We start from the raw sequence: 25,863 nt of genomic DNA, 5'->3' as shown, positions 1-25,863 counted from the left end.
ATCCTCCCAAAACTCTCCACCCTTCGCTGCTCTCAGCACTGCTTCTTATTCTTAAACTTCTCCTCCACTTGCACCTCCTCACTGCTTCCGTCTTTGTTGAGGGCAGAGCTCCAGGGCTGACCACGTAAGTAAAGTGCTAGTCTCTCAAAGTAAAAGGGAAGTCAGTGTCTCCAGTAGTAAAATGTAATGTTTTCCCATGAAACACTGGAAACCTTCAAGGAATAAAGAATGTGAGAGAATATATTCTTTCATGAATTTCAGAATGAATAGAAATCAGTGTTGTAGAGTGGGGACAAATAGGTCTGCCCCTGGGATGCTGACTCACAGTGACTCTTCTAATAGCATTTACTGGACTGACCTCCGATTCCAATGAGAACCACAAAATACCAGTAATTTTATCTGGGGAATATTTATATTTTGGTGCAGTAGGTGAATTCCCAATTAAAGGGCATTATTAGAAGAATTTTTTCCCCAAACTAAAAGTAGTTTCATCTTGGTTAAGCCTTGCATTTCTAATCGGTATTTATGGTTCAAAGAGATTTTGTTTTTGTTTTTAAAATCCATTCATTCCCCATTTCCTCACAACTAACTCTTATGGATAATACCTGTTACAGAAGACATCCTGAGTCCCATTTTCCCCTAACACGGATCAACCCAATATTTTCCTCCTCAAACCATTTTCTTCCCGACTTACAGCCTATTGGGTTTCGCGATTGAGTATATATGGAAGAAAACCAGGAACCTTAAAACATTGTCTGACTCTAGCAATGAAGATGCATGATTATTCAGAGGCCTCTCCCTCTCCACCCCACGTTAGTACAAGGGGTAGATGCTACCAACTTCCCAAACATTTCCTTGGGGTGGAAGAGTGTGGGGTGACCACCCACTCCTGGTTTATGTTTCACAGTTTCAGTCCGGGGGTCTTTCTATCTGCTGCCTATTGGACTTTTCAGGCATCTGTTTTCTGACTGAGTTGCAGAATCTTGAATCCTAGCATTAGTACAGCCAGGATTTAGGGCTTACCCTAAACCTGAGGGTCAATTCAGAGAGTGGTAACCTTGGGAACGGAGCCAAGCAAGAGCACACACAAGGTGTGTAAATCAGGTTCTTCCCACAATAACTACCCGAGAATTTATGAGTGTGCTCATGATCTGATTAGGGATGTCCCCCAAAAGTTACCTGCAGTCTAGATAGTGTAAGATAAAATTAGACATTTAAAGTTCCATATGGAGACTTTAAAAACAAGAACCATTCATTCCTTCTCTCATCCCACAGCAGTCTACTGAGCATCTACTTTGCATCAGGCATTATGCTGGGGACTGGAAACCCAGCAGTGAATCAAACAGACCCAGTCTCTGCCCTCACAGTCCCGCAGGCATTGCAAGAGCTGGTTTGCCCGTGTTGACCCATCACTGTCCCAGTGTCTGAGACTTTGGGTTTGACAAACAGGTCCTCTTGTCTCTGGGAAGGTGACCTCTGATATTAAAATAGGAACAATTCCTCAGCTTCCCACAGACTGGCTAAAATAGCTCATGAGACCACCCAGTCCCCTTTGTCCCCACCCAATCCCCAATCCCTTTTGTAACCAAAGTCATCTGTTACTAATGCAGGCTCGAAGATATGTCCGTAAGAGGAAAGAGCCATAGAGAAGGGACGGGGGAGTATTCTTATACTAGAAGGTTGATCTCCACACTGAACAAATAAACTCATCCTGGCTTTACCCATTGGCCTTTTTTAGTGTGGTTCACATTCACTGCTGGGATAAGACCAGCTTGGGGCAAATGGGTAAAGCCTTGGTTTTGAGGAGGCCCAGATGCCAGTCACTGTTGACCAAGAGCTTCAACTTGGAAAACAGAGATGAGGTCAGTCAGCTTCAATCCACTGATCATCACCCCAGCCCTCCTCTCGTGTCTATTCTTTCTCACCACTCAAGAGTACTACCACATTGTCCGCTGTTAATAAGCTTTCACATACACATTCTATTTTAAGTCTCCAACAGCCCCATGGGGATATCCCAACCCCTGCTTCATGGATGAGAAAATCAAACCTCCAAATTAATTTGCTCATTTTCCCACAGCTGCTAACAAAGCCAGCGTTCAAACCCAGTTCCTCAGGCTCCAAACCAATGCTCTTTGCACTCTCCTATAGCTGTCTACTTTGACAATTTCAGTTCTTTATTTTTGCACATTATTTCAGCACATCCTGGTGGGGAATGGTCTTCTAACCTGCTGGTTTTCTGGGAGCAGCCACAGATTACTGGCCAGGGAAGGGGCTGCGGTTCCCCCACCCCCTACGCTGCCCCCAAGACTCTCTTGCCTCCTATGTAGGAATCCACGCATCTGTCATGGATGCCTATGGAGCTATTTTTAGAGACAGAGGGGAGCGTGGGGTGGCACACATTCAGGTTTTCTAGGAATCTGTTAATATTTTTGCAGAGGCCGTTCAGACTTTTAAGTTGACTGATAAATGACCTCCAGAGGAAGACATCCTTTCCCTGCTCATCCTTTCAACACTCCCCATCCCTGATATGGATTTGTTTTGGGGGTGTAATTCTTTTACCCACCCCCCAGGGCTCTCCTTGGCACCCTGGACTCAAAAGACAGCGATATGAATAACTAGCAGCAGCTACAGCTGGCTTATGTCTCAAGAAGTTCGGGAGGAAGCAGATCTAGTTCTCCTTGACCTCTGTAGGGATTGGCAGTGCTCCTTCAGATCTTTATGCAGAAAGGGGCTGCTGTTTTACAGGTCTGGGAAAATGTCCATGGATGGATCTCAATGCTTTCTGAAACCTCCTGAGTTACTGATATTATTCTAGAGCAGGCAGACTACTATTTTAGAGGTGGGGTATGTATATGCACAAGTCAGAAACTGGGTAAAAATTTTTACCATATTAAAATAGGGAGGAAATTAAAATGTACATATGTAAAATCTCTAGATTTGGGAGACATAATTCTGCTGTTTATGTTAAAAATCGCATCAGCTCTGTCCAACCATGTTTCTTTGCTTTACTAGGTCAATGGTGACAAAATAAAAATGTAAACACTGAAAATAAATATGCCTTTGAACTTAACATTATATTAGAAGTGTCACTCCTAATATATTAAAATGAGTGAATTAGTAGACTATGTCACAACTAAAAACAAAAATGTTAAACAAAGACCATAATAATGTGTACAAAGCAAAATAACTTCAGTTTCAAAATTAGTGATAACACTCCTTTCCAAGTAAGTAACATTCTGGTATGATACAGCACATGGTATAAAGGTACCAGACAGCATTAGCCATGCACTTTCAAACAGCTTTTTAACAATAAAATACACAAAAAACTCAATAAGTTATGGCCCATGTTCTGATATGTCTATTTTACCAATTCTCCAATCAAGCTCTCTAATATGACATAGGAACCATTGCCATTTTTAACCAGATAAGAATAAAACAGAACCTGTTTGCATTTGGATGGGCTCTGCTGTGGATTGCCCTAGTCACTGCAGCCTGGAACAGTTCTCTCCAGTCTGAGCAGCCTTTTTGCAAATAGGATCTCCTATATAACCAACTGTGGCCAAAATGAAATTTCAGAGAAAGGAGCTGCCACTTTTTCCCCTCTATTTCAATAGGACATATTAGCTTTGTCTGAAAGCCAATTATTTTCATAGATGCAACAAGTTTGTGGGCCAGCCCGCCCCCCCCCCCATTAGCTGTGTGTGAATCCAGGGCTCCGGACCTGATGAATTAGGCAAGAGATGATCTAGGAAATGATCCAAGAGCCTCTGCCCTCTCCATCCTTGTCCTGGTCCTTTCACAGCAGCTGCACTACTCCCCTCATTTTGATGGTGTCCCCACACCCCTCCTGGACTCACAAAGCTAGACATTGCTTTCTCGTACTGCTCTCACCACTTCCTCCAAGTACGTGGTCCTTGAGGCAGCAGTGGGAGAAGACCTAGCATTTCAGTAAGAATTTTAGGAAGAAGCAAAAAAAGGATGGGGCCCAGGCTGGACAAACTCCCCCTCTTAATTACTAAGCCCCAAACCCACAGAAAGAAGACAAGCCAGGGCTATCTTCCCACTCACAGAAACACAAAGCAAAGACTAACTGACATTATGCTTTAGTTCTCTAACACTTTCACATAAAAGTTTTAAAGAATGTCCAAATATTCATATAATAAGGGCACATATTTTTTCCCTCAGTTGGATTTCTGTGTATGAATTGGTAATCCCACATAAAAAGACCCATTTCTGTTCTAATTGTGCTGTGGTTCTCAAACCTCTCATAAAGACACACATGTGATTTGGGAATATCCAGGTACTTGTAAAAACTGCATTTGCCTCACCAGGGACTACAGAAAATCACTGGTCCTCTCACCCCTGGAACCCTTACCCTGCACTGCTCAGCATGTAGTCATTCCCGGGGCCAGAGACCTGAGTTAGTCCAGAACCTATCCCAGGCCTGTCTTCAGTGGCTTGAGGCCAGACCTGACACCTGACCAGGCTGACTGGTTCTGTGGGAGCCTCTGCTGAGCAAAGGGGACCAATCCCATTCAAGCTCAGAGGATCTAGGTAGAAAGGGCCTTCACTGGAAATGTGAAGTCAGCCATTTGGCTCTTTCCACTTGTATCCAAGTGAGGAGGATAGAAAACTGGCAAGGAGACGTGTGAAAGGAAGCATGGCCCCTGGTTTAGATTCTGGCCCTACGGGCTCTCCTAGATATACCTGATGCTATCACCAGGACACAGTAACTGGTTCAGCAGGGAAATGACAGGCACCACAGGAGTCTCCAACACCAAAGGCCAAGCTTTATCCTGAATGACACCAACGTGAAGGAAGAGACACAAGTGCAGTTTTAGAGACTCACGATCTTGGAATTTTTTCCCTGAAGTTGCTTCAGGTGGAGGATTAGAATGCATAAATTGCCAGGATGACTCTGTAACATTGGATTATATGCTTTTCTTAATCACATTGATCTCATCTGCTTGATATATCCCAGCAGCACACTTTGCTGGGGGTGGATACTCAGCAAGTCTGAGATCTGAGTTAAGCAGTAAAGTCCCTTCACCTGTGTGGCCTTCAATATCCCCATCCTCCAGAAGCAAAGGCCCCTAGACAGGGAGAGGCAGTGGAAATCAATTCACTTAGAGAAGAACTGACCCTAAAAGACATTTAAAGCGCCATTTGGCAGATGCAATTCCATCTCAGGCTGAAAAGTCGCAGAAGAATGTGTTCCAGTTGTGACTCCTGCCCTGAGTGGCTGTGGGACTCAAGCATGTTGCTTCATCTCTCTGGGCCTTGGTACCCTCATCTCAGATGGGGACAATGGCCAGATGAGTTCTCAGGTTTCCTCCCAATCTAGCCCACTCTCATACCTCCCCTCCCCCACCCCCAGCTATGGTTCTGTGGCTGTGATTTACACTGGAGCCCTAGGGTCCCACTCCAGGAGGTCAGTGCTTTCCACATTAGTAACCGGGTTTGCAAAGGGGGAAAATATGATATTTTAAACAGCCTTAGGATAAATGGGGAGCGGTATTAAACAAACATTACTCTTCATAAATTAGTACTGACATCTAGCCACAACTCTTCATGGAAAAAGGGATTTTTTTTTTTTTAACGATAAGTTTCTTTCTCTTTAAAGGAAAATTGCCAAGGATGCAGAAGGAAATGAAGATGGTCAAAGACGAGGATGTGCATTTCAGTCTGGGTGCGAAGAGGGCCCCCTCCTTCCCCCACGGCCTGCAGCCAGTGGTTTCCCGAGGAAGAGCTCCTCCAAGACACCCCTTCCCGGAAGCTCTTCGGGGGCCGTTTTCCCAGTTCCGGTATGAGCCTCCTCCAGGAGACCTAGACGGATTCCCGGGGGTCTTTGAAGGAGGAGGGTCTCGCAAACGGAAGAGCATGCCCACCAAGATGCCCTATAACCACCCCTCGGAAGAAGCCGCTCTTGCCCTGCACCCGGAGGAGAGCAAGAACCCCGGGCCCCCGGAACTCCGCCTGCTTTTCCCGCCGCCGCCACCGCCGCCGCCGCCACGGCCCAAGTACGACTCGCGGATGATCGACCTGTGCAACGTGGGCTTTCAGTTCTACCGCAGCCTGGAGCACCTGGGGGGCAAGGCCGTCAAGCAGGAGCCCGTGAAGCCCAGCGCCACGTGGCCCGCGCCCCCTCCGTTCCTGCCCACGCCCTACCCCTATTACCCCAAAGTGCCCCCGGGCCTCGTGTTCCCCTTCTTCGTGCCCTCGGCCTCGCCCTTCCCCTTCAGCCGGCACACCTTCCTGCCCAAGCGGCCCCTGGAGCCGCTGCTGCCCCGCAAAGCCGAGCCGCGGGAGAGCGAGGAGACCAAGCAGAAGGTGGAGAGGGTGGACGTGAACGTGCAGATCGACGACAGCTACTACGTGGATGTGGGCGGCGCGCAGAAGCGCTGGCAGTGCCCCACCTGCGAGAAGTCCTACACCTCCAAGTACAACCTGGTGACCCACATCCTGGGCCACAGCGGCATCAAGCCGCACGCGTGCAGCCGCTGCGGGAAGCTCTTCAAGCAGCTCAGCCACCTGCACACCCACATGCTGACCCACCAGGGCACGCGGCCCCACAAATGCCAGGTGTGCCACAAGGCCTTCACCCAGACCAGCCACCTGAAGCGCCACATGATGCAGCACAGCGAGGTGAAGCCGCACAACTGCCGCGTGTGCGGCCGGGGCTTCGCCTACCCCAGCGAGCTCAAGGCCCACGAGGCCAAGCACGCCAGCGGGCGGGAGAACATCTGCGTGGAGTGCGGCCTCGACTTCCCCACCCTGGCCCAGCTGAAGAGGCACCTCACCACGCACCGCGGCCCCATCCAGTACAGCTGCTCCGAATGCGACAAGACCTTTCAGTACCCGAGTCAGCTGCAGAACCACATGATGAAGCACAAGGACATCCGGCCCTACATCTGCTCCGAGTGCGGCATGGAGTTCGTGCAGCCCCACCACCTCAAGCAGCACTCCCTCACGCACAAGGTACTGCGGGGCCCCAGGGGAGAGGAGCGAGTCCCGGGCCGAGGGCCCAGGAGACCTGCGCTGCTTTCCACCCCTGACACGTGTAACCCTGGGCAGGAGGCGTCCCTTACCTGAGCCCAGACGTTCTTCTTCCTCACCTTGAAATGGGGGAGAATGAGGAGACTAGCCATCAAGCCCTTTCCCATCTCGACTTCTGGAGTCTCAGGCGGTCCTAGAAAGAAAGAATGCAGTTTGGAGAGGAGGGTGCGGAAGGATGAAGGAAGCAGCTGGTGCTTGGGCTGTTGCTTGTTCGCCTCCCAGAATCCCTAAAATTTTATTTCTGGAAACTTCATCCGGGGTGCTAGCATGAGGGTGCATCAGTCCCTATCTACCCAAGACCAGCTTTGTGCCTGGGATACACTAATCGGAGCCTTCTAGAAAACTCTAGAAAATTCTCTCGGTCTTTTTCTGCTAAAGCTGTGGCTACCTTTTGCTTTATTTTTTCCCTCAACTGCTTCATTTGCAGGTGGCTTTGAGGGGAGCAGACCCTGGCCTGGGTCCAGCCGGGTCTGTGCTTCCCCCATTGAGCTTCTGCCTAGTTGGTGGCAGTGCTCTGTGGTTTGTATTATAGGAGGCATGAGAGAGAGAGCATTCTTCTCTGTTGGGTTTGGTTTTACCTTCCCCAGCCTCAGGTCTTCAAGGAGAAATACAGGCCCGCATGTCTAAGTTCAGCCTAGTTTGCAGACGAAGCCCTGGAGTCATTCAGGATGAACTAAAACAAGGCCCCAGTGCGTTCCTGAAATCTTACCCAGCTAAGCTAACTTGGGTCTGCTTTGAGCTTCCAAGAGGGGAAGTTTGCCCCACTAAACTCAACTCTCACACCCTTGACCTCAAGTGGTTTTCTTGGCAGAAGAGGCTTCTAGCAAGCCAGAGTTTCTAAAACATTCTTTCATTCTGAAAGGTCAGTGGAGGACTTTGCTCAGCCAAGATAATATTTCTGCTCTGGCATTGTGGGTTTCATTTGATAGGTTAGGACCAAATATGGACAAAATGCATGACTGCCTTGTGGGCTCTGCACAAACAGCTGCCCTGCAAAAGGCACCTTAGATGCATCCAGAGAGGAGGTGCCTGCCTAGTGCAGGAGCCATCAACAAGGAGCCTGAACTGAGAGTCAGCCACCAGGGGGGCCATGTGCTAATTTCAGGGGCTCCTACATGTGTGGAAGAGGAATCAGAAATGCATTTTAGAACACGTAAAAATTCTGTAAGATGGTAGACAATGAACTCAAAATGGAGAAAACAGCCTGGTATCTGAAATAGGTCTTGTCTGAATTAGGAAGCAAAATGCCTTTTAATTAAAGGAGTCAGCAAACAGTGAGAGGTAGCATTTACTGAGCACTTGCTAAGTGCCAGGTATTCTACTTCTCAGTTAATCCTCTTCAACAACTGTAAGAGCTACCTATGGGTATCTTTACTCCAGATTTGCAGGTGAAGACACCAAGCCATGGGGAAGTCACCCAGCATCTCTGTCTCTAGCACCTGATCTCTTGAACACAACTATCAAGACTACTCCCTCTTTCCCTTCACCCAGCAGCTCCGCAGGTCCCCTCTCTGAGATTTCATTGATCTTATTAAAGACACAGCAGCTTCCTTTGTTCCTAAAGCTGCATCCAGTCTCTCATTTACTTGAGGTCTAGGCCAGCCCACATGTGAATTTTACTTTGTTCACAGAATTCTCTTTAGAGAATTCCAAAAACAGTGATAAGTAGGTACTAAGTAGATCATAACCAAGTATAGGGACAATCTTGAGAAGAAAGATGCTGAAGTAAATTTTAAACCCATCAAGAAAATAGTTTTTATTAATTTAATACTTTTAAACTCACTGTTTGAATAGGCAACACATTTAAAAAATTCATCTTCTTAGGAGGACATTAAAATTTAGATCTCATTAGCATAAATCCATACTCATCTGCAATCATCTAGACTAGACAGTATTCCAGTTAGAAAGAGCCCCCGGGTTCTCATGTCCCAGCACTTCAACTTGAGATGAGGAAGCCTTCACCAGGAAAGGCTGCAGGACTCATCTAAGGTTATGCAGCCAGTAAACAGCTGGGGAGAGACCCAAACTCACCCTTTAGTGCCATGGGCTCACCTAAACTGAGGAGTGGTACTCTCTTACCATGTCCCAAATTAAAGAAATGAAAATATAGGCAGAGGGAACCTTGGAACCCCTCCTGCCTTAGGTCACTATGAATATCAGGCCATATGGGTTTTATAAGATACAGTTGTTAGCTAAATGACTTGTTCTAAACCTGTAATAACCTAGTTTTAATACCATGGTTCTGGGTTCTTCCAAAAAGTCATTCTGGGTAAGATTTCTTGCAGCGGCCGTTTCAGAGAAGCACTGGTTAGTCAGGATTAGGTAATACTCTACTCACGCCGTGAGTCCCTAGAAATGCTTTCAGTTGAGGGCATTGATACTTAAGTATTAAAACACTTCACAAACAGCAAGGGAACTAGAAAATCTTCTTCTTTCTCCTTTTCTAATTCAGAAAGCTGTCCTCTGCCAAATTGCTCTGTCGGACAGAAGCCGGCTTGGAGGCTCCATAGCCAAATCACACAGAGGCCACTGTGGCCCGTGGGAGCCCAGGGGACCATCTCAAGAAGCAATTATCGAGTTGTAATTTTTTGAAGTGTGGATGTGAGTTGTTCTTCTTGGATTTTCAAATCCATTAATGAGAACTCAAGAGAACATTGGTTTTCATATGGGAAATGATATTATCAGTTTAGGGGGTTTTGTTTTTTCATTATAATGAAAGCTGGATTAGACTCATTTCACATACCATTCATTCCATGGTGCTCTTACCAAAATCTTATTAATCCCTGAGAACTGTTACCGTAGAATTAACCCCAGCAGCAGCAGGAACAACAAAAGCAGTAGCTTTCTTTTCCTCCAACAGTCTGGCTAGTTTATGGTTTTTAGAAGAAAAAAAGGATGACGTAATCAACGCTTTTCAAGAAAATAGTAGTTTAACAAGGCTACAGGCACACCATTTGGAACTCAACATCTTTCACCAAATCCTTCGTGGATTTGTGTGGCAGAGAGCAAAGCAAAGACTACTGTCCTGATGAAAGTCTGCTACCTGCTAACCACGGTTCTTTTGCATCTTGCCCCCTTCCAGGGCGTGAAGGAGCACAAATGCGGGATCTGCGGGCGGGAGTTCACTCTGCTGGCCAACATGAAGAGACACGTGCTAATCCACACCAACATCCGCGCCTACCAGTGTCACCTGTGCTACAAGAGTTTTGTGCAGAAACAGACCCTCAAGGCGCACATGATCGTCCACTCGGATGTGAAGCCCTTCAAATGCAAGGTGGGCGGCTGCCCGGGAGGAGCACGGAGAGGGAGGGCTCAGAGGGCTGTGCAGATGCGCAGGAAGAATCTCCAGGGAACCTTCCACTCAGTCTCATCAGAGGGACCTCTGCGGCTCAGAGTAGGTCTGCGGCCAAGCCCAGGCCTGTCTGCTGCTCTGTGCCTCTCTCCACCGCAGCTGTGCTCAGCTGAGCCCTAGGAGCTGCCCTGCGTGTCTCGCTGTGGAATCGGTGCACAGGGCGTGGAGACAGCCAGTGCAGGGAGCGCCGAGGGTGGAAGGCCCATCTGGGGAATGAGGTCGTTAAAGGCTGAAGGCGGTGTGAGAGCTGGTGCTCTAGAAGGCAGCCGTCAGGTGTAGCCCTCTTCCCCGTACAAGCCAGTGAGTAGGACACAGAGAGGAGTCAGAGAAGCTTCCAGCCCTGTCCCCTTCCCTTCCCACTCCCCCCCGATCCTGCCCTCCTCACACTTGGACTGAGCACTGTCATTTGAGGGCAGGTCTCCCGGAGGGGATGGAAGAGATTCCAAGGCTAGCCCCACAGGTGACCTCAGAGATGCTCGTGTGGGCCGAGGAACAACTGTGTGCAAGGTCAGCTGAGGTGCTTCTCGTTTATTCCTGGATATGATGGAGCATCTTCATTACAATCTCTGCGTCCCATTAACTTGGTGGGGTTTTTATTTCATGCGCTAAGGTAAAGTGTGAGCTGGAGGTTGGTAAAGCCCAAGGCACTGACGGGTATGACGCAGAAATGCTCAGGCTTCCCAGGCTGGCTCCCCTCCCCACATTGTTTCTCTTCTCCACTTCTAAGATGAGAAGGAATCTTGCTCAGGATTGGGCAGTTTAATTCAAGGAAGGTACTGGCAAGTGACACCTCAGTCCCGAGGAGAGGGCTGAGGGGGAAGCAGAGGGAAATCACCACGTGCAGATATCGTTAGAGCCTTTCTGTTTGAAATGGATTTGCCTTCTCTCTGTCCTGCGTGTCTGATGGCGTCCCAATGATATTCTTTGTCAATCCCTGTTTCTGGAGTAGGGTTCCCTGCTTCCAGGGGCTGTTCCTGCCTTAACCCCTCAGCAGCATGTCCCCCCACTTGAAGGAACCCCCTGTGAAGCTGACTTCTTTCCTGTGCTGGCCACTCCTGGACGGGGTGAGAGGGGTCAGGAGCCAGAGCTTCCCTAGACCTGTGTGGGCATTCTCCGGAGGTGGGGGAGGGAGGGGTCTCCCTCCAGCCCTTTTCCTGCCACCCACTTGTGTTTCCCCTGCTTTCCTTCAAGTTCCCAGTGGTTTGAAAGTCAATTTATGTCCATCTTGAGTGATCTGAGCTGAAGGGGGAGGAAGCTGCACGCAGGATGGTGTACGTAATTCGCAGGGCCTGGTGGAAAATGAACACGGGGCCCCCTTGTTCAGATGCTATTCAGAATTTCAAGACGATGAAAGCAGAGCGTAACACCAAACCCGGGACACTTCTGAGTTCAGGGCCTCGTGTGACCACACAGGCCACACACCCGTCCAGCCAGGCCTGGCTGCGGGACCCTGTGGACTCCACAGACCAGCTCTTCTGTCTCCCTTTAGACACGCCTTTGGTTTCCCTTCCGCCTCGCTGAGTCCCTTGAACGCTTCACTTTTAACAGAGCTGTTCCCGCCTGCCGGGGGTTTACTGTTTCCTACAGTAGAGGTGCTATCAGCGGCTCATCGCCCCTCTTCATTCCTTGTGTTGAGTTTACTCTTGGGCTTCGAGCATGAACTGTATTTTTATCAGCTGGTGGTGGGGCACATAAAATCGTTAAAATACTCAGGAGCCATTGCATAGTTCGTAGTCCCCCCAGAATCCACGTCCATCCAGACCAGCCAGCTCCCTCCTCCACCTCACCAATTCAGGGCCAGCCGTAGTGGTTAAACCAGGCAGAAAACATCTCTGAAACAGAGGGATACGCCAGGGCAGAGCCAATGCAGGAAAAGGGCTTGCCAGCTGTGTGTGATTTGGGGGCACAGAAGCAGTTCTGTTTCTCTACCTCAAGGGCCTCAGAGGGGCCTGGAGGATCTTGGACCAAGTGGTCCTTGAGGATTTAGTGTGTTCTCTCTGGTACCAGTGCATAGAGACGGGACATGATGGGACATGATGGGCCCAATGATGCCAGGCCTCCCTTCACCCCAATGATAGCACACCACACATGGTTCAAAGGGTGTCTGCTGGTCAACTATACAGTTCAGAAACTCAATCTGACATCTCCTTGAGGGTGGATAAGGCTCCAGATATCTGGTCACGCCATCAAACCCCATAAGAGAGGGGCTTGTAGCATGAAATGACAGCTGTGATAGAATACAGTTTAACTCTCCAGTGGGAGTTGGGCCTGGCACAGGAATTGGACTGGTCATCTGCAAAGGTCACTTCTTCCTGATGAGCAGGTTCTCTCAGGAGACCGCAGCAGGTCGGAGGCTGCCTAGAAGGCAGTATGTATCATTTGAACAAAAAGAACTGGATGTTAAAGTATATGTTTGTCAAACTTAGGTGGCCCTTCTCCATTCTTAGACATTCCTGAAATAAGAACAGGTGTCAGTCACCTCGATCAGGAGCCTCTGTCCCCTGGCGAGTGCCAGAACATACTGCCAGGTTCTTCCTCTCTTTGTCCCCATCTCCCTGCAAAGTGCCACCTGCTTGGTGTCCTCTTCATAGCATCGCCCTTCTTCATTTCAAAGGAATTTCAGAGCATGTCTGGATTTACAGATTATGTAACGGCGCCCTGTGTATTTATAAACTAGCTCCAGATCCCACTGTGGGATAGGCCATCTCCAGATGGTGTCCTGTGGACTTTGCTTCTTACTCATGTTGTGCTGTATTCTTGGAAATCTGGCCCTGGGTAGGGGTTGCTGGGGTCTGAGAGTTGGGAGAGGAACAGAAGGCCATTTGCTCATCACCGTGCAATTCACAGCCCTCAGAGAGGAGTGGATGGCTGGCTACACGGTGATGCTGGAGAACGAGGCCAGACAACTAAACCCGAGCTGTATTGCGGTAACAGGGAAGGGTTATTCCATTTATGTGACTGACATGGCTGGAAAAAAGAGGCAGACCTGGCTCCAGTCATATTCCAAGAGTTGACTCTATCTCCTTTACCCCAAAACTTGCCAAAAAAAGGGAGAGTCTTTAAGTAACAGATTCTAATTTCCTGGGATTCTCAGCACTAAAAATTCTTCCTAACATAAATCCCTCCCGCTGTGGCCACATGAACTGGTTCTCTCTGGCCCTGGCTCAGTGGAAACAGCTGTCCACAGCAAACAGAAACATTCGTTTACTGCGGGATTAGGCATTAACAATAGGATGGAAAATTCGAGGAGGAAAGGTTTCTGGGGTTTTTTTTTCCTTATAAAAAAATTACTGCCCTTCTGGGTTCTTTTGCTATTGGCTCGACTTCTGGACTCCTTGCTTCTTGGAGCCAGCTGGAGTTTCTCCAGAGACCTGTGCCTGTAGACTTAAGCCATGTTTCAGAAATATGCTTCCCAGATTCTGCGTAAGCACGCAGGGGTTGATTTGGATGCTATCCTCGTAGCAGCCACACTCCATAATAGCAAAGAACCAGCTGCTGTCTTTGGGAAACCTGTCCAGGAAAAGCAGTCATCCAGAATTTCCGGGACAAATTCTCCTTTGAGATGGGTGAAGCCGGGAGCTGCCTATGTTATGAATCACCAGGTCATCTGCAGCCTGGCCCAAAGCAGAGGGCCGAAGGCTGAGGCAAGAACAGATAGAAAAGGATGAGGTCTCCCTGAAAAGGGTCCCCACCGCCTCCGCCAAATTGGCTCCATCTCCCCCTCCAGCTCTTGGATGCTCCATCAGGGGAGAAACCCAGTGGGGACTTGTAGGGGCCCAGTGCTTGGGATCAGGGTTTTCAGGCTGGCATTGAGGGGGTTAAGGCAGTGACCAGATAGCAGCCTTTTGGCAGCAAAGCCCTCCTCGGCAGAAGGAAGGATATAGCTGTATGAACTGCCTGCTTAACAATGCCCTGCATGTCCCCAGGGGCCCGCCTGCAAATAGATTTCATCTTGCTTTCTCTTGTACTTTTCAAAGCTTCCTGTTTTCTCACGGTCCTTTTGGACAGTTTACAGTCTCTCTCTCCCTCCCTCCCTCTCTCTCCCTTTGAGGAAAGGAACACCCTTCTTATTAAAAGAGAGAGAGAGAGAGAGAAGGATGTAAGGGAAGGGCAGTTGAGCGGAGGCCATTCTCCGAAGCTGCAGGCTGCAGCTCTTTGACCTTTCCTCTCAGAAGAGGGAAACACAGGCTTCCTGGTGCATCGCAGCCTCAGTAGCGTGCCTCTTTTTGGCTCTGTGGGCCTCTGGCCCCAGCCCAGTGGTTGCCCACGGCCATCACTCTGCCTCTGTGCACAGCGACTTCTCTGGGACTCTGGCTGTCAGCGCTGTCTCTGGGACTCACAGGAAGTTGCCTGGACCCGGGAGGGAAGGGGCGTCAGGAGGCCAGAATTAGGAGCTTCTATGAAGATAAGGGGACAGGACCTCTGCCAGCTGTTTAAAGGGCTGACGGAGGGTCAGAGAGCCAGATAATAGGCTCCCCAAAGCCTGCAATCTAGGGTGAATCTTCTCTTTCCATCCATATTCCCAGGGCTGCCTCAGCCACACCTGCTTACATTTCTCTTTATGCCTCAAGTAACCTGGCAGGTATTTCCTCAATATTGAGGTCCTTCCTTAATATTCCTTCCACATAATTTGGTTTAAAAAGACAATACCCTTATCCACAAAGAACTTACCATTTCTAGAATGTAAAATGTACATGATAATGATAGTAATAAGAGCTAATATTTATTGAGCTCTTACTATTTGCCAACCCCTTTACCTGAATCAAAAACTTTCATAGGAGGGGCTTCCCTGGTGGCTCAGTGGTTAAGAATCCGCCTGCCAATGCAGGGGACACGGGTTCTATCTCTGGTCCAGGAAGATCCCACATGCCGCGGAGCAACTAAGCCCATGCGCCACAACTACTGAGCCTGCGCTCTAGAGCCCACGAGCCACAACTACTGAAGCCTGTGTGCCTAGAGCCCGTGCTCCACAACAAGAGAAGCCACCGCAGTGAGAAGCCCGCGCACCGCAACGAAGAGTAGCCCCCTATCACTGAAACTAGAGAAAGCCCGTGTGCAGCAACAAAGACCCAATGCAGCCAAAAATAAATAAATAAATAAATAAAATAAATTTATCTAAAAAAAAAAGCCTTCATGCGAAACTAAGATTATCATCAACATTTTACAGAAGAGAAAATGGAGCAAGTTCTGTATCCCTCTGGGGTTTCACCACCGCCTCTCTGTTTGCCATCTCAAAGCCTAATGATCCATGCAACCCATTTTTAAAGGACAGTTCAAAACATTTGTTCCAATTTTCTATTACATTTTGAGGTCAATCTCTCTCTCTCTATATTTATTTATTTATTTTTGGCTGCATTGGGTCTTTGTTGCTGTGTGTGGGCTTTCTTTAGTTGCGGTGAGCAGGGGCTACTCTTCGTTGTGGTACGCGGGCTTCTCATTGTGGTGGCTTCTCTTGTTGTGGAGCGCAGGCTCTAGGCACAGGGGCTTCAGTAGTTGTGGCGCACGGGCTCAGTAGTTGTGGCTCGTGGGCTCAGTCGTTGTGGCTCACGGGCTCTAGAGCACAGGCTCAGTAGTTGTGGCACATGGGCTTAGTTGCTCCACGGCATGTGGGATCTTCCCGGACCAGGGGTCAATCCCATGTCCCCTGCATTGGCAGGCATATTCTTAACCACTGTGCCACCAGGGAAGTAAGCAACAGACTTCCACCTCTCTCTTTAAAAGTAGGTATAAAAGTGGGTATCGGTGGGGCTTCCCTGGTGGCGCAGTGGTTGAGAGTCTGCCTGCCGATGCATGGGACACGGGTTCCTGCCCCGGTCCGGGAAGATCCCACATGCCGCGGAGCGGCTGTGCCCGTGAGCCGTGGCCGCTGAGCCTGTGCGTCCGGAGCCTGTGCTCCGCAATGGGAGAGGCCGCAGCTGTGAGAGGCCCGCGTACCGCACAAAGAAAAAAAAAAAAGAAAAGTGGGTATTGGTGGAAAAACTGATATTTAATGTCAGAAGCACACTAATGCTGCTCATTAGAGCAACTGAGAGTTCAAAAGGGCTGGACTGGTTGAGATGACTACCTGCAAGATGAAATCTGACTCCTTATCACTCCAGCAGCTTCCTGTACCAATACCCACCCTGCCTTTAATCTCCACAGACCTTGGCAGCAGGTGATTCAGCAAGTCTTGACTTGGGCAAGCTCTTAGCCTCATGTCTCATGATTAAAGGGGGCCTTGTAGATGACTGCTTTTCCCAGGAGAAGAAACTAGAGTTTTGATGCTCCCTCCCAAAGTTTCTTCCTTCCCGTCTACTCCTCTCCTCTACTACAAGGATTCTGCTTAGAGCTCACACTCTAACCCCACCTGAGGGTGCCATCTTTATTTGCCTCAGTCCTCCTTCTGTGGCCTCTCTTCACTGATGGTGACTGAGAGACCTCTCCAAATTTCACAGACACAAAATATATCCATACGTTTGTGTATAGTTATGTGAGGACAATCCTCTGAGAAGGATGAAGGGGCCAGGTGTTCTGGATAAGGGCCGAAGGGCTTTGTGGAAGGGTCAGAGGCTGAGAGGAAGAAGCTAAGGGTACCAACTGCTGAGATGTGAGTGGTGTCCAAGTACTTCAGGTCCTGAGTTAATTGTTTCTATCCTTCTGTCACTGAGGATTTTGGTTTTCAAACTAATGTGTATAGCTTTAAAGGGGGCACAAGAGAGAGTTGGTGATGGCTGCTTTGTGGAATTTTTGCATAAGGAAGTGATATTTTTTCTGACTTGGTTGTTTATTTCCTAACCATATACTTAGATATTCATTAAGTGTTACTATGTGTGTAGCCCTGTGCTTGATACTGGGGTTGGCCTCAGGGAAGAGGAAGGTAGTTCTTATGTTTCTGAATACTACCTGGGACACCTTTTAGTGCCCTAAACATCTTTCAGAGTTGACACATTATTGCTTAGCCCTGGGAAAGCTCTCCATTGGCTATCAGTAGGCAATCATAAACCATGAAGGGTAACTCTGGTATATACAAATTAAATTTTATCAACAGCAACAAAATTAGTCTTCTTTACCAATCACACATCAGATAATATAGCTGACCAGCCATGTTCCACAGTGGATCTTCTTCCCTGAGGCCGTAGGCCTTGACTTCAGGAGACAATATCACTTACTAAAATGATAAAACATCCTAATGTCCCCATATACCGCTAAAATGTCCCAAGAAGTTCAGCACTGAATGAATTGATCCAGAAAAGCATTAGAGTAGAAAACACACACTCAGCTATAATGATCATAAAAGGTTGCTTTTCTGAGGCTGAGGAAGAAGCTGGAAAATACCCAGCAGTAGCCCTCTTTATGTGTGCACATGTGTCTTGGGTGGAGGTAGGGTGATGGGGGAAGGGAGCTGCGACCTCAGGCAGGTGAATTACAGGATCTGCTCTAACCCCAAAGTTACAGCAGTTGCAGCAGCAACAAGCAGTGGATCATTATCACAATAGTAATAGTTACTGTGCCTGTAGTTTAAGGTTGATTGAAGTGTCTGAAAGTATTTAATGAGGAGACTTTATTCTTGTGTCAAAACAAAAACAAAAGGCACTCCACATATTCCTCAAGGTTAGGCTAAAATTTCATCTCCTTTATAAAACCCATTCAGACCAATCCAGCTTCTAATACCTCAGCAACCACAGATGATAACTAAAAGTGGAATATCACCCTCCATGGAAGTCACTGAAGGAAAAAGGCGCCCATTTCTTCCTTCAGTTCTCTCCGTCTGGCCTGTAGGACCATGAGGCCCATCCAGGCTTGGACTAGTGCAGTGGCCTAATTGACCTTCCAACCTCTATCTCCCCTCCACCTACATGTCTTGTGCTTAACTACCCATGGCTCTTGCTGTTTTCAGATCTTCTGCTGCGACGTGCCTCACCCCTTCACTCACTCAACAGAGACTTACTAAGGAACTATCATGTGTCAAGCCTGGTGCTAGGCAGGGATTATAACCAAAAGGCAGGCAGAGCCTTCAGAGATGCTGCAGTCTAATGAAGGACTGTTCAGCTCAGCAAGTCCAGCAGCAGCATTGCTCCAAATCATCAGACCTGTCCCATGAACCAAATGAGATATATCTTTCCTAGAATGACCCATGACTGGAAATACCTAATGTAGAAGCTCTGGATACACATTTTTTTTTTCTTAGCCAGGATGGAGAACTGGATAAACTAAGCTAATAAAGAGAACTCTACCAGAACTCTCACACACGGGCAAAACTGAGCCACAGGCTGATATATCTTTATAAATTGTCTCGGTTGAGAATAAAGAGAAAGCAAGTATCCATACTTTCCCCTAAATTAGACCCACTCTCTCAGCTTTTCCCCTCTTGGGTCACCTTTTCCAAATGAATGTGGTGAGGGGTGCTCTGAATACTGAGTGTGGGGTACCAGTATGCTGAGTTCATTCTCGCTAGTAAGGAAGTAAAAAGGGAAAAAGTACGTAAAACCCCCAAATAGGAATCATTTAGAAAAACAGAACCAGCTGTTTATTATCCATGCGTGGATTATCTGTGACAAATCTGTAATCACAGGATGGCTTCCTCTTACTGCCCCGCATTCTTTTAGGCTAATCTCCCAAGGTCACAGTTGTTAGGTGTACCCATTCTTCCAAGGCCAGCTCAGCTCTCACCTCCATAGCCACCTGAAGAAAACACTGTCTTCATTAATAAAAGTTCAACCCAGAACCTCCACAGTGGCCCCGAAAACATCTCTCGGTGAGAAAGGAAGACCGGTGTCAGCTTTGGAGGACGCCGTACCCCGCATCCTCTCTCTGGGCACCTCTTGCTTCATCTCACTACCCTCATGACGTGGGCCTCTGAGGGTGGGAAGGGAAAAGGGAAGGAGAATGTTCCTCCCTTAATGCTCTGGTCCTGGCACAGACACAGAATCCTTCTTTGCCTTCCTCACAGCACAGTCAAGGAAGGGCTGGAGCTTCCAAACCCTGCTCTGCTGAAGCCTGGGGACAAGAAAAGCAAGGAAAGCACCCAGAACAACTGCTTCTGTCTTACACCACCTGCATCTGCACACATTGCCTTTGAAAAGGCAGTTCTTTTCTTCCCAAAGGAGCTGGAGAAGTGCTGTGGTCCATCATGTATTTACAATTTGATGGAAATAGAAATTTTAAAAAAGTGAATTAAGTATGTTTGCTTTTTGTATACCTAGGATGATATTTTCAGTACTTCAGATCTCTACCCAGAGAAAAGACACACTTCTTCCTTTTAACTCTGAAATCCATCCCCAAAGTTAGCAAATTTAAAAATTAGAAAAGCATTGCCTGATATAGTCTAACAGAAGAGTTATATTGGGGGTACACAGTATGATGTGGTGATTGACGGTGTGGCCTCTGGTGTCCGAGGACCTGAGTTTATTATCCCAGCTCCAGCTGTGAGCCTTGGCCAGTCTTTACTCATAATCCCTCAGTTTGTCCATCTGTAAAATAGGGATGAGAACAGCACCCATCTCATAGGACTGATGTGGGTTAAATGAGATAGTCCATGGCAGACTTGGGACAGCGCCTTCCGTATTGTAAACACTCCATAAATATTAAACAAGTCATCGTTCAAGTGAAGCACACTTTGAGCAATTGCTTTCAGAGCAGCTTTTCTCCTTTCCAAAAGGTTGCGTTCAAAAGAAGCTTTAATAGCTTTGCAATTTTTACCTTGAGTTTAAAAATCCCAATACAGCAGAAGCAAAATCTCATGAATCCATCCCTACCTGTTCTACCTCTGAGCCTGGGCTCAATCCAGCCCCTCCTTGACTTCCATGGGGACAGTTTCTTTGGAAGCAACTTAAAAATGCCAAGATCCAAACAAAGTAGCAACACATCCATCCTCACACAGGCCCTGGGTGTGGTCACCTGGGCAGGGTCCCTGCCTTTGAGTAACCTGTGTTCTCTTCATCACTGTCTTCACAGCTGTGTGGGAAGGAATTCAACCGGATGCACAACCTAATGGGCCACATGCACCTGCACTCTGACAGCAAACCCTTCAAGTGCCTCTACTGCCCCAGCAAGTTCACCCTGAAGGGGAACCTGACACGCCACATGAAAGTGAAGCATGGGGTCATGGAGCGGGGCCTCCATTCTCAAGGTAATCACCCTTCCAGGCCAGTGAGGAACAAATGGGAGCTGAACTTGTCTTTAGGGAGCTTTACTTTGGGGGGTTATTCTTACCGTCATAAAAGGGAGCATAATTCTCAAGACCACAGCAGAGTAGCAGGAGCAGGTTGGCAGTGTTGCCATAACACACGTAAAGCTGGTATCTGAAGGTAGTAAGTAAAAGTGAATTTTAGGGGGTAGATTAGAATATCATAATGATGCCAGTCGGTACCACTATTAGTGCTTTGTTCCAGACCCTGCAGCAGGTGCTTGGTCTCTGTGAATCTTTATAGTAACTCCAGGCTGGAGGAACTTCTGTTATGAGGCTTTGAAATATTAACTTGCTCAACTGAAAAGTAGCAGACCGAGAATATGAACACAGACCTTTCTGACTCTAAAGCCTTATTGTATCCTCTTTATCGCACTGCTGTTAAGGGGCAGGTCTGCAAGTTCTGCTGTCAGCAGAAGTGTGTCTGTAGCAGGCTAGGTCTCGTCTATCTGTTCACAACCAGAAACTCAGTTTTCGTGCTTGGTAGGGCTGATTGGCCCATAGGCAGAGCAGTGAGTCTCCCTAGCTGAGCCCTAACTGAACTGATGAAAGTTCCTGCCTCCTTCATCTTCTCCGTCCCTTCCTTAGCAGTGAAGAGTTTACATTCCACGTGTACTGGGTTCAGTAGGTTGTCCTTCAGTAAATGGGCAGTAACTGCTCTCTGTCCAATGCAGTGTGCTATATGCCATGGCAGATACGAGGGGAATGAGACCATCTTCATTCGCCCTCTGGGAGGTCTGTGTGTGGGGAGAGAAGACACACATATATGTAACTTACAATATCATGTTAACTGGCTGACATGTTCTGATTCACATATGATCCCAGCACAGGGTGATGCACTTAGATTTTATTGCTCATCCCCTATATTCCACAAAGTAGACTGTGTTATTCTCATTTTATGTAAATGGAGACTAAGGCCAAGAGGTGTTACATAAACTGCTCAAGATCAAACAGCAAGTCTGAAGGCAGAACTGAGATTCTAACTCAAGAATTTCTGGCTCAAGCCAGTGCTTACTGCACTGGGTAAAAACACGGGGGGGGGGGGGTTGTTCATGTTTGCTGCCTCTCCCACCCCTTTACAAAAGAGGTGGTCAACTAGGCACCCGTATTCATGAATAGGATGCACGCGTGCACACCCAGCATGAAACAAAATGATGGTAGCTTTCAGATTTCTCAAACACCCACTGAGTTTATGGTGACTCCTGGTTGAGAGGAAACTGTGATCATCATAAAACAAGGCCTGGAGTTTGTACAAAAGCCCTGAAAAAATTCTGGTTAAAAAACAAAAACACTTTATTTCCCTGAGAATGTTCTTTTTCTGAATCATTCTTTGCATCTCTAGTTGCCTGAGCTACTTCCCAAGCTAGGCCTGGATTTTTCCAGAATAGGTGAAGTATGCTCAGTCACCAGGGCTAGAGACATAGAAGGTGATGAGGAGACAGTCCTCCATCTGAAAGCCTGACTTGGTCACCAGGACTTAACCCCATATGGATACTCATATCCTAACAGGCAACTAAAGACTATCATTCTTCTGGAAAAATCAAGAGCATCACCATATATCAGAGAGTTGCTTTGAAAGTTTTTAACAGACTTTCAACAATTTTAATGTTTTCAACTACAAAAGGTGTTAGCATTTCTTCACTCTAGGTTTTGAAATGGCTCAAAAATCAAGACCCAAACTAACACACCATTGTAAAGCAATTATACTCCAATAAAGATGTAAAAAAAAGAGAAAAATCAAGACCCAGATTAAAAAGATCCTCCCTGTGCCCCTGACAAGATTAAAGCTACAGACAGCTTCATCGCCTGACCACACCATAAAGCAGGCAGCATTGGACCTCTGCTTCCTTTGTGCGTCCCCACCCCAGAAGCCTGCTTCCCCGGTGCAGCAGGGTCTGGCCGCACCCCAGCCCCCTCCCTCCTATCCCTCTCTTCAGTCTTCCCCGCCTGGTCCTCAGGGCCTGGCTGCTGGCTTACCACGGGCAGGTACCTCCAAGATCAAATCAGGTGGAGCCCTACCACATGCCTGTTGGCTGCTGAAAAGTCCATCCCTACAAGGGCCTTCAAACTGAAACTAAAAATGAGACCCTCTTACATCACTGTGCCCAACAGCAAGGACCCTTGTGGTGGGACACAAGGGCTTTTGAGCTCCTCAGAGGACCTTCCTGCACCCTCCCTACCTACTCTGTCTATGCTTAGGGGGCCCAGTTATGGGGTGGCCCCCTTGGTCCCAAATGGAATATCTGGGGTTTTTTTCAAGTTGAAAATATCTTTATTATTGTTTTATTTTTTTTCTTATGGTAAAATATGTGCTCACTGTTAAAATAAAAAGAAATATATTCGAAGTGAAAAGGAAAATGTAAAAATCACCTCATAGTTAATCATTTTTGAGATTTTGGCATATGTCCTTCCAGATACTTTTTGATATATAAAATAGAATCTACACTATTAATATATATGCTAAATAATATATATGATAAATATATATTTCTTTTACTTAAAGTATATAGAGAATACCTTTTATGATCAGTAATAGGTCTCTACATCTACACATAGAAGTACCTTCTACACACATAATACCTTCATTGTATGGAGGTACTATTATTTATTTAAACAAACCTCTATCGTAAAATTGATAATTATTTTCACAGTCTCACTTTTAAAAGCGTGGTGATGAGCATCCTTACATATACATTTTGTGCATCTGCCAGACTATTTTCATAGTTTCAATTCTCAGTAGCGTAACTGCTAAGTCAAAGGTGTGCTTATTTTTAAAGCTTTTCTTGCACGTTGCCAAATTCCCCTGAAGGGAGTCATACCGATGTAGACTCCATCTGTGACAAGGCCCATCTCTCTACAGCCTTCCTGGGGATTTCTCTATTTTTCAAATGCAAAAAGCAAGCTACACTAACCGGCCCTGGGTACCGCCCAGCGACCTGAACGTTTCCCGGGGCCTGAACGTGCCTTTGCTCCGGCAGGTTTTGGAAGGGGGAGAGTTGCCGGGGCGCAGACGGCGGGGGGCCTGAGGAGCCTGGAGCAGGAGGAACCCTTCGACCTGTCCCAGAGGCGCCGGGCCAAGGGGCCGGCCTTCCAGCCGGACGCGGAGAGCGCCAGGGGCAGCTCCTGCCACGAGGAGGACGACGACGACAACTGCTGCGAGGCGGGGCGGGACAGCCCGGGCCTCGGTCCCCGCAGCCCGCTGCTCTGCGCGCCCCAGGACCTGTCCAACAAGGCCGAGCCGGGCCCCAGGGCGGAGGCGCAGGCGGGGGAGGACGCGCCGCAAGGGGACCTCCAGCCGAAGAGGCGGGCCAGCCCTGGCCCCGAGGGCGGCCGGGAGAGAGAGTTTGCCCGCAGAGACGAGTGTCCCGGCCTCCTCCGGGCCCTGCAAAGCGCTCGGCGGGGCCCCTCCTTTTCTGATTACTTGTACTTCAAGCACAGAGATGAGAGTTTAAAAGAATTACTGGAGAGGAAAATGGAAAACCAAGCAGTGCTTTTAGGGATCTAAGTGGACGGTTTAAAAATTACACTTGGAAAAGGAGCACTAGGCTGTGCAAGTACAGCTTTCCGCATGAGCTCTCATTTGCTGGAGACCGGAGAAGGGCGCGAATCTTTACAAATGGCTCAGACTAAATGAGCAGGGACGTCCTCACTCATGTAAATGCTTCTCAGGTCATTCATTGGGCCCTTGATTTTTAACACACATGCAAGGTCTTCTTCAGTGTTATTTCGTAGATCTCCAGTGTAATAAACTGTACATATTCTTCTAGACATCTAACTGTAAGCTGATGCTGAGGTGCTTTTAGAAATTATATTTTCCATTGATTAATATGGTAAATTTCTTTCTAGTTGCAAAAATATGGTGCTTGACATGTTACCTTATTAATGACTCTTTAGTTGAATGTGTAAAAGGTATAATATTTTTCCAGATAGATGAAAATATTAGTAGTTGTATATATTTTAAAATTTGCTTTATTAAATAATCAAAAAACGCCAGAAATGACACAGGAGGGTGAGTTATTGAAGAGGACGTTCTCAGGTAGTTGCTGCAGATATAAGATAACATTTCAAGAGAATAAGAATAGTTTTGACTAAGGAAAAGCCAGCAATACTTAGATTCCTGCCTGGGTCTGCCTCGTTTGGCTTCTGCTGCCTTCATCAGATGTGGCATCTGGAGCATATTTTCAGATAGCCCGACGGTGCTCAGCGTCTGCAGGCTAACCCCATGTCCTGAGCAGAGCTCCCTCCTGGAGACCTTGCTCGAGGCTTCATGCCCCATAAAGCAGCTGCAGGAAGAGTTGTCACCCCACGAGCAGTGGATTTCTCCTCAGTGCTGGAGCTGGGTGGGGGGGAGGAATTCTTCCTGAAATTTAAGCTCTAACTTATTTAGAGTATTAGAATAACCATAGACTAATCACTAGTAAAGGAGTTTCTGGGCTGTATTCTCAATGCTACCTGAACATTAGAATCATCTCAGGGAGCCTTTTAAAAAATACCAGTGCTGGGGCCTGACCCCCTGAGGTCCTGATTTAATTGGTCTAGAGTGGAGCTCTAGCACTGGTTATTTTCCAAGTTGCCCCAGATGACTCTTACGTGCAGCCAGGGTTGAGAAAGATTGACTAGGCTAAAAGAGTGGCTCCCAAGACCCCCTCCCAGGGACTCCATAAATATTTCAGCTTCTGGCTTTAGACTCATTAAGATAGAAAGCAGGAGACCTTGAAATCATACTGCTGACTTAGGCCTTCTTACCTGTTCTGTAAGAGCCTCACGAGAGGAAACACACACACACACACACACACACACTGTATAAACACACACTGTTTGTACTAGAAATGATGCCTGTGTTGCTGATGGTCACTTAATGTTTAAAAATACATAGCCAGCCTATAGTGACTAATTATTTCTTCCTAGATGTGTGAATCGTGAGTCCAGTGAGTGGTAGTGACTGTAAAGGGTGGGTTGAGCCCCGCCTGTAGGCTTCCCTTAGGCACCGGCATCTGACAAATAAAGCAGTGCTGGCAGGATGTCACATATGTGTGACTGACCATAAGCAGTGACCCTCTGGTACTGTGTCTATGTTTATGTAAAAACTGTCCCTTGGTAGTTTCAACTCGTATTTGCAGAGCTAGGTACTGTTTTTTATTTGCTTCTTCTCCCCCCAAAGTTACCAGTACATTTCTTTAGACGACCTGGCCCATCTCTGCCTGTGGGATGCTGGCTTCTTCTCTTGGCCCAGGTGCTTCCCCGTCAGCCTCATCTAGTTCTCATCAGTCACATGTGCGCTTTGTCAATC

The 25,863-nt window shown here is 47.5% G+C and overlaps 1 protein-coding gene across 3 annotated transcripts in view; it reads left to right on the top strand.

Annotated features, from left to right (window-relative positions):
• ZNF366 (zinc finger protein 366) overlaps positions 1 to 24,171 on the top strand; it is a 63,339-nt gene extending 39,168 nt beyond the window's left edge. For 2 of the 3 annotated variants that reach the window (XM_081231954.1, XM_081231955.1), the window contains exons 2-5: positions 5,624 to 6,978; positions 10,139 to 10,330; positions 20,342 to 20,516; positions 23,552 to 24,171. In XM_081231954.1, coding sequence (XP_081088080.1) covers positions 5,638 to 6,978; positions 10,139 to 10,330; positions 20,342 to 20,516; positions 23,552 to 24,078 — 2,235 coding nt within the window. In that variant the 5' untranslated portion in view covers positions 5,624 to 5,637 and the 3' untranslated portion in view covers positions 24,079 to 24,171. Of the gene's footprint in view, positions 1 to 5,499; positions 6,979 to 10,138; positions 10,331 to 20,341; positions 20,517 to 23,551 lie in introns of those variants that run through there. The other variant, XM_081231953.1, reaches the window with a different exon arrangement.
• Positions 24,172 to 25,863: the final 1,692 nt, after the last annotated feature.

Source organism: Mesoplodon bidens (assembly GCF_964165515.1).
Source record: "Mesoplodon bidens genome assembly, chromosome: 4".
NCBI lineage: Eukaryota > Metazoa > Chordata > Mammalia > Artiodactyla > Ziphiidae > Mesoplodon > Mesoplodon bidens.
This window is presented reverse-complemented; position numbering and strand designations above follow the sequence as displayed.